Source organism: Spermophilus citellus, assembly GCF_964194105.1.
Source record: "Spermophilus citellus genome assembly, chromosome: 4".
In the NCBI taxonomy this organism is placed as follows: Eukaryota; Metazoa; Chordata; class Mammalia; order Rodentia; family Sciuridae; genus Spermophilus; species Spermophilus citellus.
In genome coordinates, this window is record NC_138185.1 from 130,048,668 (window position 1) to 130,063,581 (window position 14,914).

A 14,914-nucleotide genomic window follows, 5' to 3' on the forward strand; every position below is an offset into this window, starting at 1 on the left:
TCTCTCTAAGTTTACCTCTACTAAAGGTTTCTCAATTTTTTCATCTTTTCAAGGAACAACTTTTATTTTCTTGATTTTTGTTTTTACATTTTTATTTCTATTCATATCTTTATATTTTTCTTTACATTTTATTTTCATTGTTTTTCTTCTAAGCACTTTAAGCTAAATGCTTTCCTCTAAACATAATTTTATCTATATGACACAAATGTTGATATATTTTCATTACCTATGTCATTCAATTCTAATTGTCCTTATTTATTTTTAAGCTATGCTATTTAGAAATTAAGTTCTTAATAATTAAGGATTTTCTGAATGTCTTCACAACTGCTTCTATTTTAATTCTAATATAGTCAGAGAACATACTCTGAATTCAAATGATTTCAAGTAACTTTAATTATTTGAAAAATTTTAAGACTTGTCTTATGGTATATAGCATAGGTCTATCGTGTTGCATTACTTCTTTTTAAGAGGACTGTACTACATAGAAATCACTTTTTTTTTGTAGTTGTAGATGCATGCTTTTATTTTATTTGTTTATTTTTATGTGGTGCTAAGGATCAAACCCAGTGCTTCACACATGCTGGGCAAGTGCTCTGCCACTGAGCTACAGCCTCAGTCTCATGTTCCATTGCTATTAGTTGTGGAGCAGGCTGAACAAATGTTAGCTGCAGGGTGGACTGAACATTCGACCCCCACCCATCTGGTACAATGGAAACCCACTTCTGGCCCCTGCCGGATCTGCCTGAGGACAGAAGATGACACCCTTAGCAGCTACTGTATGATCCAATCACTGTACACCAGTCAACAAGGCAGCTTGCAGACCTAGAGACCCCATTAGATTTTGGCTATAAAAACTCTCTCCTGCTGGCCACCCCCACCACTACAACCCTTTAGCTTTGCCCTCTTTCTCTCTCATTATTCTCTCACTTTCTCTCTCTGTGCTTTGTGCTCCTCTCCTCTCCTTCCTTCCTCTCCTCTCTGCTCTCTCCCTCCCTCTTTCTCTTTCCCTGCTCTCTTTCTCTTTTCCTTCCCTGTCAATCAGACACCACCGCCTAAAGATCTCTTGGTCACTCAGAATGTCGTGGTCACTTTCCTTTCAATTACTTTAAAAGACTAATATGTTTACAGTTGTGTGATATGTTTGTTCTGTAGACATCAATTTGGTTAAGTAGCTTGATAATGTTACTCAAACTTCTTATCTTCTTTTGTTTTATGTATATGTGTATACTTGATTAATAATTCAGAGAGGTACATTAGATCTCAAACTATAAAGGTGGTTTATATTTCTCTTTAGTTTTTACCAATTTCTGCTACCTTTATCTTTAAGCTCTGTTATTAGATACAAAAACATTTAACATTATTATGACCTCTTAATTAACTGACACTATCAGTATAAAATATCCTTATTTATGTCTGATAATACTCTTGAAGTCCACTTTGCTTGATATTACTATAGACACAACCAGCTTTCTTAGTAGAATATACATGGTTCTAGAATTTCTATTTGTTTCTTTTTTAGAATTTCCATTTCTCCTGAAATACCCCATGTCTTCATTTACTATTGTCAACATACTATTGTAAAATATTTAACGTATTTATAGTAGTTGCTTTAAAGTCCTTGCCTACTTATTACAATAACTGTTTTCCCAGTTAATTGGTTTATATTGGCAGTGTTTTCCCTGGACTACACATCCCATTTTCCTCCTCCTCTGTTTATCTTGTTCTATTGTGTGTTCAACATTATATAACAAACATTGTGGAGGCTGAAATTTAATTTTGTTTAGTTTTCAGACAGCCTTTTCCTTTGGTATTTTGAGTGGGTGGCTGATCTCTTAAAATTCTTCCAAAGTTGATTCAAACTTTGCAGGGTTAGCTGCAAATTTAATTAGATTGAGTTCACTTGTGATTAACTCAACCTCCAACCTCTCTTCCTTCATATCTACCTATTATTTCTTGACAATAGTTCATCTGAAACAAGTTGGAACTAAAGTTTTAGTTATTTTTGATTCATAAATGAAGTCAATTCTGTCCAGGCCCTGAAATCTAAGAATCATGTGAATGTGTTGATCTATACAATTTTTTTTTTCTAGCCCCTTCCTCCATTGCTGCTTTCTTTGACAAAAATTCAAAAGTAAGGTCTGAGGATAAGTGAAAAGGATTGTTTGACTAAGCCATTTGTTTTTGCATTTGATGTCTTTACAGTTTGTTCTCCCAACTCACACTGATGCCTAGAGCCCACCTAATTTCTGTTCATTTCTGCAAAGTTACTGCACCATGGCAGGTCAATGGAAGCCTCAAGGGAAAAACAGAAGTGCGTTCCAGGTAAGGAAGCTATCACAGCTTTATGGTTGTTTATTAAACAGCATGTCTCTTTTTGGAATTCAAGTCATCAAAACATCCAGGGAGAGTCAGACATGGACTTGAAACCTCTTCTGTTGCCCAGCGCCTCATGTTTTAAAGGACCCTGCACTCGACTTAATGATCTAATGTCAACGTCTTTAAATTCTTAATAATTTCTGAAAAAAGGGAATTTTCATGAATTATGTAATTGGTTGTACAAACTATATTCCACTGATTTTCATTAAGTTCTTAGAAAAGAATGATTTTTATTTCAACCATGTTTTACTTGTTACCATGGAGCATCATTTATATTCTACCAAAAGCAGAAGGCTGTTTAATTTATGCCTCATCTCCTTTTAAAATTATCCCAGAGAACTATTGAATTTTATTTTGAAATTAGTTGAAACTTTCCTGTTCAAGTTCACTTCCTTAACTCATTTTACTAATTCCCTTTAATTGAAATGTATTATTCTTAATTTATTCTAGTAGTAATTTAACAGCCATTATAAGCAAAAAATGTCAACATTTAAATTGTTTTACTTCTGTGCATTAAAAAAATACACTGTGCATTAGTTTAATTCTGTGCATTTAAAAAATACACTGATGAATGGGGAATGGAAGGACAGCAGAATAAAATAGACATTATTGCTGTGGGTATATACGTGACTGCATGACCAATGTGATTCTGCAACCTGTACACTCAGAAAAAAGAAATTATATCCCATCTGATTCAAATGTATGATATGTCAAGATCATTGTATTGCTATATGTAACTAATTAAAACTAATAAAAATACACTGATAGTACCTTTTAATCAAACTGTTATATGCAATATCCCTGATGATATATCATAAACAGTTTTCTGTCTCTAAATCTTTGTCTTCCATCTCGAATATCTCTTACCCTTCTCAATCTGACTAGCCCAAGTCCCATTTTTTCCATAAAATTCAAATGACAGCTCTATTCATCTTTTGTTCTATCTGAACACTTATTTTTGTAATGGTTGTCACACATGACCTTTATTATTATTTCTTATAAGTCACATATTTATTTATATTAATCATATATTTTAAAATATTAAGAGAAGTAACTACCCCCTTTAATCTTAAATGTGTAATTTTACCAAGCACATCCCTATAATGTTATAATGTTGGCCATTTTATATATATGAAATATATGTTTTAGTAAATAAAATATATATTTTAGTAAATAAAAACATGATGCAGTCTCTTCATCCATGTACTCATGACCATTAGGGCATTAAACTTCTGAATTCCTCTTATTTTTGCCTTCTCGCTTTTTTTATTCTCTAGAAATGTTTTTATGGTTATTTTTTAAATACCTGCATACTTCTCACATTCATCTACTCATTTACTTATTAATTGATGCACACAGCAAATATTTATATATTGACTGTGGTACTGCCACTGTGAAATTTAGATATTCAGCCATGATTACACCATTATTTCTATCCTCATAGAGCTATGAAATCTTCATGTTAACATGAAGAAACTTTTGTGGCAATAAAACCTTCCTAGAAAAAGTGACTTTTAATTCAATATTTAACATAAGAGCTAAATAGTCAATAATGGATTGGAAGGAGAGGGACAGAGAGACTTCTAAGCAGAAGAAATAATGTGTGCAAAGTTTGTAAGACAAGAGGAGCAAGGCTTGGTCTCAATTAAAATTACTTTCAACTCACAAAAACTACTAGATAATAAAAATAGGATTATTACTTATTAAACATTCAAATATTTAAATTGTTTTTGTGGATCTCACTAATGTGGCTTCTTAAAGTACTTCAGCAAGAGGATAATATTATCCATGCTATCTACAATAGCCCAAAATGTCTTGAAATTCTTGAAGGAATTTGAGATGAGGACATTTAGCAAGAATCATGTCGAATTTTTCTATAGACTTGTGTATCAAAGGAAACTGTAGAATTTGATTTAGAGGCTCAGAATTTAAATGTTTACCTCTGTTCTTTTTTAAAGTTCAGGGGCTTGCAAGATGAATATTTAATACTTTATAGCTCTGAAATTTTAACCATATTTAAATATATAGAAGTATTCAAATATAAGTATTGTACTTATTTAAATAAATACAAGTTACAAATTATAACTTGTACCATATTTTATTAAAATAAATATAAGTACAATCTAAATTTATGTCAATGAACAGTATCTATTTTGCTTCATTAGAAAATACAAGTACCTCCAAAGAACATTGAAGAATTCTTAAAGCTTCAAAATTGGGTGAGTAGAACATTCTACTTTATGTGCCAATGTATCTTTCTTTTATAGTTTAAATTTTAAATTTACATTTGTAATAATATTGTCTCATTTGGAAATAAGTACATCATATTTTATCTGTGTTTATGTTATATATTATGCACAATTATATATATAAATTAATTATAATTGTATATAATAGTAGGATCATTAGGATATATTCATAGCTGTGCATTGTATAATTTGGTCTGTTTCATTCCCCTGTGCCTCCCATTTCCCTTCTTTCCCCCTGAACCTAGTTCTCTACTCTACTGATCTCCCTTCTATTTTTGTGAGATCCCTTCTTTTCCCCCTTTTTCTCTCTAGCTTGCATGGATGACAGAAAACATAGGATCCTTAACTTTCTAAGTCTGGCTTACTTTACTTAGCATAATGTTATTCTCCATTTCCATCAGTTTACCAGCAAATGACATATTTTCATTATTATTTATGTCTGAATAAAACCTCATTGTGTATATATGCCACACTTTCTTTATCCATTCATCTCTTGATGAATAGCCAAATTATTCTTAATGAATAATTTGGCTACTATGAATTATACAACTATAAACATATATATGCTTATATCACTACAGTAGGCTGAATTTCATTCCTTTCAATAAATACTGAAGAGTAGTATAGATGGCTCATATGATGGTTCCATTTCTAGTGTTTTGAGGAACCTCCATACTGATTTCCTTAGTGGCTGTACCAATTTACTACCCCACCATCAGTGAATAAGTGTTTTCCTTCACATCCTCATCAGCATTTATTATTATTTGCATTCTTTTTTATTTGGTTCATTTTGTTATATATAATAGTAAGATTCATTCTGACATAATTATAAAATGTTTATAATTTTATAACAAAATACATATTTTGTTCTAATCCAGTCCCCAGACACTTCCCCCTTGTTATTTGTGTTTTTGATGATGACCATTCTGTGGTGAGATGAAATCTCATTGTACTTTTGATTTGCATTTCTCTTTTTTTTTTCATGTATGTGTTATCCATTTGTATTTCTTCTTTTGAGAAATGTCTTTTTATTTCATTTTCCCATATATTAATTTGTAGGTTTTTTTGTTTTGTTTTGTTTTGGGGTGTGCATGTGTGTGTGCACATGCTAAGTTCTTTAATTCTTTTTCAGGATATTAATCCACTGTCAGGAGAGTGGCTGGGAAAAAATTTCTCCCATTTCCTCCACTCTTTTTATGCTCTTAATTGTTTCTATTATTTCGCTGAAGTTTTTAAATTTGACACCATTCCATTTATTAATTCTTTGTTTTCTTTCTTGAATTTCAGGATTCTTTGAAAGTCAGTGCTTGAACATTTATGTTGGAGTATTGATTCTATTGTGTTTTGTCTAGCAGTTATAGATTTTCTAGTCTGATTCCTACGTCTTTGATCTACTTTCAGTTGACCTTTGTGCAGAGTTAGAGATAAGAATCTAGTTTTATATCCAGTATTCCCAGCATCATTTGCTAAAAAGACTCTTTTATTCCAGATATGGTTTTGGTGGCTTTGTCAAGAATCATAACTATCTCTGTGGGTTTATCTCAGTGTCTTCTGTTCTATTTCATTGGTCTTTGGGTCTGTTTTTATGCCAGGATCATGCTTTTTTTTTTTTTTGTTATTACAGTTCTGTATAATTTGAAGTTGGGTATTATGATATCTCCAACATTGCCCCTTTTGCTCAGAATTGCTTTGGCTATTATTTTATTCTTCCATATGAATGTTTGAACCATTTTTATTCTAGTTGTGTAATGACTGTCACTGGGTTTTTTGATGGGAATTGCTCTGAATCTGTATATCTCTTTTGGTTCTATGGTCATTTTAACAATATTAACTCTGCCTATTCAAGAACATGGAAGTCTTTCCATCTTCTGGTGTCTTCTTCAATTTCTTTCTTCAGTGTTCTATAATTTTCATTATAGAGGTCTTTCACAACTTTGTATAGACTTATTATTAAATGTTTTTTGAGGTTATTTTCAATGGGGTTGTTTTCCTGATTTCTTTTTCAGAAGATATTATTTTTAGGATATTATTGTTTTTTTTTTCTTTCCTCTTATTTATTTATTTTTTTTTAATTTTTTATTGATTATTTAAAGCATTACATAGCTCATGATATATCATCTTTCATACATTAGACTCAAATTGTGTTTTGAACTCCCATTTTCACCCCAAATATAGATTGCAGAATCACATCTGTTACATATTCACATTTTTACATAATGCCATATTAGTGTCTGTTGTATTCTGTTACCTTTCCTATCCCCTACTATCCCCCCTCCCCTCCCCTCCCCTCCCATCTTCCCTCTCTATCTCCCCTGCTGTTGTTCAATTCTCTCCCTTTTTTTTCCCTCCCCCTTGCCCCTCATAGCCTCTTATAATTTTATGTATCCTTGAAGGTCTCCTACCATTTCCAAGTGCTTTCCCTTCTCTCTCCGTTTCTCTCCCCCCATTCGTCTTTGTTTACTGTAGTCTTTTCCACATGCTCTTCCTTCCTGTTCTGTTCTTAGTTGTTCTCTTTATATCAAAGCAGACATTTGGCATTTGTTTTTTAGGGCTTGGCTAGCTTCACTTAGCATAATCTGCTCTAATGCCATCCATTTCCCTGCAAATTCTATGATTTTGTCATTTCTTAGTGCTGCATAATATTCCATTGTGTATAGATGCCACATTTTTTTTATCCATTCATCTATTGAAGGGCATCTAGGTTGGTTCCACAGTCTAGCTATTGTGAATTGTGCCGCTATAATCATTGATGCAGCCGTATCCCTATAGTGCGCTCTTTTAAGGTCCTCAGGGAATAGTCCGAGAAGTGCAATAGCTGGGTCAAATGGTGGTTCCATTCCCAGCTTTCCCAGGAATCTCCATACTGCTTTCCAAATTGGCCTCACCATTTTGCAGCCCCACCAGCAGTGTACAAGTGTACCTTTTTCCCCACATCCCCGCCAACACTTGTTGTTGTTTGACTTCATAATGGCTGCCAATCTTACTGGAGTGAGATGGTATCTTAGGGTGGTTTTGATTTGCATTTCTCTGATTGCTAGAGATGGTGAGCATTTTTTCATGAACTTGTTGATTGATTGTATGTCCTCCTCTGAGAAGTGTCTGTTGAGGTCCTTGGCCCATTTGTTAATTGGGTTATTTGTTATCTTATTGTTTAATTTTTTGAGTTCTTTGTACATTCTGGATATTAGGGATCTATCGGAGGTGTGGGGGGTAAAGATTTGTTCCCAGGATGTAGGCTCTCTATTTACCTCTTTTATTGTTTCTCTTGCTGAGAAAAAACTTTTTAGTTTAAGTAAGTCCCATTTGTTTATTCTGGTTGTTAACTCTTGGGCTATGGGTGTCCTATTAAGGAATTTGGAGCCCGACCCCACAATTTGTAGATCGTATCCAACTTTTTCTTCTATCAGACGCAGTGTCTCTGATTTGATATCTAGCTCCCTGATCCATTTTGAGTTAATTTTTGTGGATGGTGAGAGAAAGGGATTCAATTTCATTTTGTTGCATATGGATTTCCAATTTTCCCAGCACCATTTGTTGAAGATGCTATCCTTCCTCCATTGCATGCTTTTAGCCCCTTTATCAAATATAAGATAGTTGTAACATTGTGGATTAGTCTCTGTGTCTTCTATTCTGTACCATTGGTCCACCCGCCTGTTTTGGTACCAGTACCATGCTGTTTTTGTTACTATTGCTTTGTAGTACAGTTTGACCTCTGGTATCGCTATACCTCCAGATTCACACTTCCTGCTTAGAATTGCTTTTGCTATTCTGGGTCTTTTGTTTTTCCATATGAATTTCATGATTGCTTTGTCTATTTCTACAAGAAATGTCGTTGGTATTTTGATTGGCATCGCATTAAACCTATAGAGAACTTTGGGTAATATCGCCATTTTGATGATGTTAGTTCTGCCTATCCATGAACAGGGTACATTTTTCCATCTTCTGAGATCTTCTTCTATCTCTCTCTTTAGGGTTCTGTAGTTTTCATTGTATAAATCTTTCACCTCTTTTGTTAGGTTGATACCCAAGTATCTTATTTTCTTTGAGGATATTGTGAATGGAGTGGTTTTCCTTATTTCCATTTCAGAAGTTTTGTTGCTGATATATAGGAATGCCTTTGATTTATGCGTGTTTATTTTATAACCTGCCACTTTGCTGAATTCATTTATTAACTCTAGCAGCTTCTTTGTAGACTCTTTTGGGTCTGTTAAGTATATTATCATGTCATCCGCAAATAGCGATAGTTTAATTTCTTCTTTTCCTATTTTTATGCCTTTAATTTCTTTTGTCTGTCTAATTGCTCTGGCTAGTACTTCGAGAACTAAATTGAATAGAAGTGGAGATAAAGGGCATCCCTGTCTTGTTCCAGATTTTAGAGGGAATGCCTTCAATTTTTCTCCATTCAGAATGATGCTAGCCTGAGGCTTAGCATAGATAGCTTTTACAATGTTGAGGTAAGTTCCTGTTATCCCTAGTTTTTCTAGTGTTTTGAACATAAAGGATGCTGTACTTTGTCAAATGCTTTTTCTGCATCCATCGAGATGATCATGTGGTTCTTGTCTTTAAGTCTATTGATGTGGTGGATAGCATTTATTGATTTCCGTATATTGAACCATCCTTGCATCCCAGGAATGAATCCTACTTGATCATGGTGCACAAGTTTTCTGATATGTTTTTGTATTTGATTCGCCAGAATTTTATTGAGAATTTTTGCATCCAAGTTCATTAGAGATATTGGTCTGTAGTTTTCTTTCTTTGAAGTATCTTTGTCTGGTTTTGGGATCAAAGTGATGTTGGCCTCATAGAATGAATTTGGAAGAGCTCCTTCTTTTTCTATTTCTTGAAATAGCTTGAAAAGTATTGGTATTAATTCTTCTTTGAAGGTTTTGTAGAACTCCGCTGTATACCCATCTGGTCCAGGGCTTTTCTTAGTTGGTAGTCTTTTGATGGCTTCTTCTATTTCTTCTTTTGTTATTGGTCTGTTTAAATTGTGTGTGTCTTCCTGTCTCAATCTGGGCAATTCATATGCCTTAAGAAATTTATTGATATCTTCGTTATCTTCTATTTTATTGGAATATAGGGTTTCAAAATACTTTCTAATTATCTTCTGTATTTCTGTAGTGTCTGTTGTGATATTGCCTTTTTCATCCCGTATGTTAGTAATTTGAGTTCTCTCTCTTCTTCTTTTCGTTAGCGTGGCTAAGGGCTTGTCTATCTTATTTATTTTTTCAAAGAACCAACTTTTAGTTTTATCTATTTTTTCAATGGTTTCTTTTGTTTCAATTTCATTGATTTCTGCTCTAATTTTAATTATTTCTTGTCTTCTACTACATTTGCTGTTGTTTTGCTCTTCCTTTTCTAGATTTTTGAGGTGTTGTGTGAGTTCATTTATTTGTTGGTTTTTTTCTTTTTTTGAGGTAAGAACTCCAAGAAATGAACTTCCCTCTTAAAACTGCTTTCATTGTGTCCCATAAATTCCGGTATGTTGTGTCTGTGTTATCATTTGACTCTAAGAATTTTTTCATCTCCTCCTTTATGTCTTCTATAACCCATTGATAATTCAATAACATATTGTTCATTTTCCATGTGATGTAGGATTTTTCCTTCCTTCTTTTATCATTGATTTCCAATTTCATTCCATTATGGTCAGATATGGTGCATGGTATTATCTCCACGCCTTTATATTTATTAAGAGTTGTCTTATGGCATAATATATGGTCTATCTTTGAGTAGGATCCATGTGCTGCTGAGAAGAACGTGTATCCACTTGATGATGGTTGATATATTCTATATATGTCGGTTAAGTCTAGATTATTGAGTGTGCTGTTGAGTTTTATAGTTTCTTTATTCATTTTTTGTCTAGAGGATCTGTCTAATGGCGAGAGCGGTGTGTTGAAGTCACCCATAATTATTGTGTTGTGGTCTATTTGACTCTTGAACTTGAGGAGAGTTTGTTTTATGAACGCTGCAGCTCCATTGTTGGGTGCATACAAATTGATGATTGTTATGTCTTGTTGGTGGATGGTTCCTTTTAACAGTATATAGTGACCTTCTTTGTCCTTCTTGATTAACTTAGGTTTGAAGTTGATTTTATTTGATATGAGTATGGCCACTCCTGCTTGCTTCCGAGGGCCATGTGAGTGGTATGATTTTTCCCAACCTTTTACCTTCAGCCTGTGTATGTTTTTTCCTATCATATGAGTCTCCTGAAGGCAGCATATTGTTGGATTTGTTTTTTTTGATCCAGTTTACTAGCCTATGTCTCTTGATTGTTGAGTTTAGGCCATTAACATTTAAGGTTACAATTGAGATATGATTTGTATTTCCAGTCATGCTTCTTTATTTATTTATTTTAGTTTGGTTAGTTTTGCTTTTTGGTTATTTTCCTCCCCCTTTACTGAGATACTTCCTGCTGTTAGTTTTGGGCACTATTTTTCACATCCTCTTCTTGTAGTGTTTTGTTCAAAATGCTTTGCAGAGCTGGTTTTCTTGCTGCAAATTCTTTTAGCTTTTGTTTATCGTGAAAGATTTTAATTTCATTGTCAAATTTGAAGCTCAATTTTGCTGGATATAGTATTCTTGGTTGGAATCCATTATTTTTCAGCGTTTGAAATACGTTATTCCACGATCTTCTAGCTTTCAAAGTTTGTGATGAGAAATCTGTCGTTAACCTAATTGGTTTACCACTGAAAGTAATCTGCCTCTTTTCTCTCGTAGCTTTTAATATTCTCTCCTTGTTCTGTACGTTGGCTATCTTCATAATTATATGTCTTGGGGTTGGTCTATTATGGTTTTGAATGTTTGGGGTCCTGTAGGCTTCCAGGATTTGGCAATCCATTCCGTCTTTCATCTCTGGGAAGTTTTCTAGAATTATTTCATTTAATATGCTGTCCATTCCTTTGGTTTGAATCTCTGTGCCTTCTTCTATCCCTATGACTCTCAGATTTGGTTTTTTTATGACATCCCTTATCTCTTGAATAGATTGCTCCTGGGAATTAAGCATCTTTTCTGTGTTGACTATATTCTTTTCAAGTTGATAAACCTTGTCTTCATTATCTGATGTTCTGACTTCTACTTGATCAAGTCTATTTGTAATATTCTCGTTTGAGTTTTTAATTTGGTTTATAGTTTCCTGTAATTCTAGGATTATTGTTTGATTTTTTTTTAATATCTCTATCTCCTGGTAGAGCTCGTTCTTTTCCATTTGAATTTGTTTGTTTAATTCATTTTCAAAATATACTTTTATTTCTTGGACTTGCTGTCTCATGTCTTCCCTAATATTCCTTTCCATTCGAGTTAGGTATGCCTTGAGTTCTTTCCCTATACCTGTTTCTGAAGTTTCTATGTCCTCCTGTAGAATTGAGTAGTCTTGCATTGTTTGTAATCCTTTTTTCCCTTGTTTTCTCATGTTGTCCATGTTACTTTCCAGCTCTTTTTGATTGTCGTGTTTCTGCTCTCCTCTATAGATTTGTTTTGTTTCTGTATTACTCTGATGTCTCTCCTTTGTGTTGTTGAAGTATGACTGCTAACGTGGATTCCGCTGGGAAGGAATTCCGACGTTCGAGCTCCAGTGACGTCACTACTCTGCTATGACGGGCCCCAGTCTCCTTGCCGGGGTGCCCTAATGGGGGGGTGTGACTGGACTGTCTCTGTGTGGTTTCAGCTCCCGGTCGTGGCAGGCGGGTAGACTCCAGCCGCCCAGTATCACAGGCCGCGGGCAGGTGATCCGTCACCAACGGGAGGGCGTTCTCCTACCGCCCAGTTACGCGGGCAGTGGGTGAACTGTCGCCGGTGGGCCTGCAGTTTACAGCTGCCCAGTCGTGAGGGCCTTGCCTCTAGGCTCCTGGTTTCTCCTGCTAGCCTTGGTTTCTCCTGCTAGACCAGATTTCCCCTCAGTGATGATTCTCGGCAGTTCAAACTGTACTCTGTGCCTGTTTTGTTGTTGCAATCTGTCAGACAGTGGCGGTGGTTACTTCAGCTGTCCAAGATGGTGGCCGCTGGTTACCTTAGTGGAGTGTCCCTTGTGGGGGGTGGGCCTGAACCGCTTCCGTCCCCGTCAGCAATCCCGAACTCAGCCCGGGGGTCAGTGCGGGCTTGGGCTCGGCTGGTGGGATACCACCGTGTCGCAGCCACTTAATTCCCTGCTGACTAGTTAACCCCTTCTCTGGGGCGCCACGCCTTCTGTAGCCTCGGGGCAGGCCGCGCGAATCAGACAGCCTGGATCTCCGGGGTCACACCGTTGGCTTTTGGGATCCCCGGCACTCTATGGTTTTGATTTTTTCTGCTTGCTCCTCCCCCAGCGCTGGCTAGACAGGTTTTGTTTTGGCCGCTGATGTGAGGGGGGGTTGGGGGTCAGGTGCCTCTAGCTCTCCTTTAGTCTTTATGCAGGCTCACTCTGATAGTCCCTCCCCCTGAAAGTCTAGGAGAGATTTTATGCGAAATCCCCCTATGTATGGGGGCTGAGCTGGGTGACACACACCTGTTTGTTGTTGCAATCTGTCGGAGAGTGGCGGTGGATAATTCAGCTCTCCAAGATGGTGGCCGCTGGTTACCTTAGTGGAGTGTCCCTTGTGGGGGGTGGGGCTGAACCGCTTCCGTCCCCGTCAGCAATCCCGAACTCAGCCCGGGGGTCAGTGCGGGCTTGGGCTTGGCTGGTGGGATACCACCGTGTCGCAGCCACTTAATTCCCTGCTGACTAGTTAACCCCTTCTCTGGGGCGCCACGCCTTCTGTAGCCTCGGGGCAGGCCGCGCTAATCAGACAGCCTGGATCTCCGGGGTCACACCGTTGGCTTTTGGGATCCCCGGCACTCTATGGTTTTGATTTTTTCTGCTTGCCCCTCCCCAGCGCTGGCTAGACAGGTTTTGTTTTGGCCGCTGATGGGAGGGGGGGGGTTGAGGGTCAGGTGCCTCTAGCTCTCCTTTAGTCTTTATGCAGGCTCACTCTGATAGTCTCTCCCCTGAAAGTCTAGGAGAGATTTTAAGCGAAATCCCCCTATGTATGGGGGCTGAGCTGGGTGACACCTGTTTGTTGTTGCAATCTGTCGGAGAGTGGCGGTGGTTACTTCAGCTGTCCAAGATGGTGGCCGCTGGTTACCTTAGTGGAGTGTCCCTTGTGGGGGGAGGGGCTGTACCGCTTCCGTCCCCGTCAGCAATCCCGAACTCAGCCCGGGGGTCAGTGCGGGCTTGGGCTTGGCTGGTGGGATACCACCGTGTCGCAGCCACTTAATTCCCTGCTGACTAGTTAACCCCTTCTCTGGGGCGCCACGCCTTCTGTAGCCTCGGGGCAGGCCGCGCGAGTCAGACAGCCTGGATCTCCGGGGTCACACCGTTGGCTTTTGGGATCCCCGGCACTCTATGGTTTTGATTTTTTCTGCTTGCCCCCTAGGATATTATTGTTTATATATTTTAGGATGTTGATTTTTTTTATCTCGCTACTCTGCTGAATTTGTTTATTTGCTCTAGAAGTCTTCTGTGAAGCTTCTTTGATCTTCCAAGTATAGGAACATATTATCTACCAATAGTGGTATTTGATTTCTTCCTTTCCTATTCGTATCTCTTTTATTTCCTTCTCTTGTCTAATTGTTCTGCATAAAATTTCAAGTACTATAATGAATAAGCATGTGAAGAATAAATATCCTTCTCTTGTTGCTGATTTTAAAGGATATGCTTTCCATTTTTTTCCCATTTACTATGACATGGGCTTTGGTTTTATGGTATAGAGACTTTATGATGTTCAGGTAAGTCCCTTCTATCCCTAGTTTCTTCAGTGTTTTTATCATGAATTGGTTATAAATTTTGTTGAAGGTTTTTCTCTACATCTATCAAGATGATTATGTGATCTTTGTCTTAAATTCTATTTATGTGGTAAATTACATTTTTTGATCTGCATGTTGAACTGTCTTTGCATCCTGGAATGAAATCAACTTGATCATGATGTATAATCTCCTTAATGTGTTGTTGAATATGATTTTTATTGATGCATTTTAATTATACATAATAATGGGTTTCATTATACCATATTTGTGCAGGCACAAAACATAATTTGATCAGTCTCATTTTCTAATACCACCTCTTTCCTTCCTCTCTTACCTCCCTCACCCACTTGCTCTAATCTACTGATCTTCATTCTATTATCATTATTATTACTTTAATTAGTACATTATAGTTATATACATATGTATGTGATTAATTGTGGTATATGGATATAGCATAATTTGATTTTGTACCCCAATATTTTCCAATACTCTCCTTTCCTTCCTTCTCTCAATCCTCTTCCTCTACCCTATTG

At 36.5% G+C, this 14,914-nt stretch overlaps 1 protein-coding gene across 1 annotated transcript in view; it reads left to right on the top strand.

Moving 5' to 3' along the window:
- Window positions 1–2,245: 2,245 nt before the first annotated feature.
- FAM227B (family with sequence similarity 227 member B) overlaps window positions 2,246–14,914 on the top strand; it is a gene marked incomplete at its 3' end in the record, with an annotated part of 73,830 nt that continues 61,161 nt past the window's right edge. Inside the window, exons 1-2 of the mRNA XM_081292869.1 lie at window positions 2,246–2,322; window positions 4,542–4,595. Of these exons, the coding sequence (XP_081148995.1) occupies window positions 2,275–2,322; window positions 4,542–4,595 (102 nt within the window). The 5' untranslated portion in view covers window positions 2,246–2,274. The remainder of the gene's footprint in view (window positions 2,323–4,541; window positions 4,596–14,914) is intronic.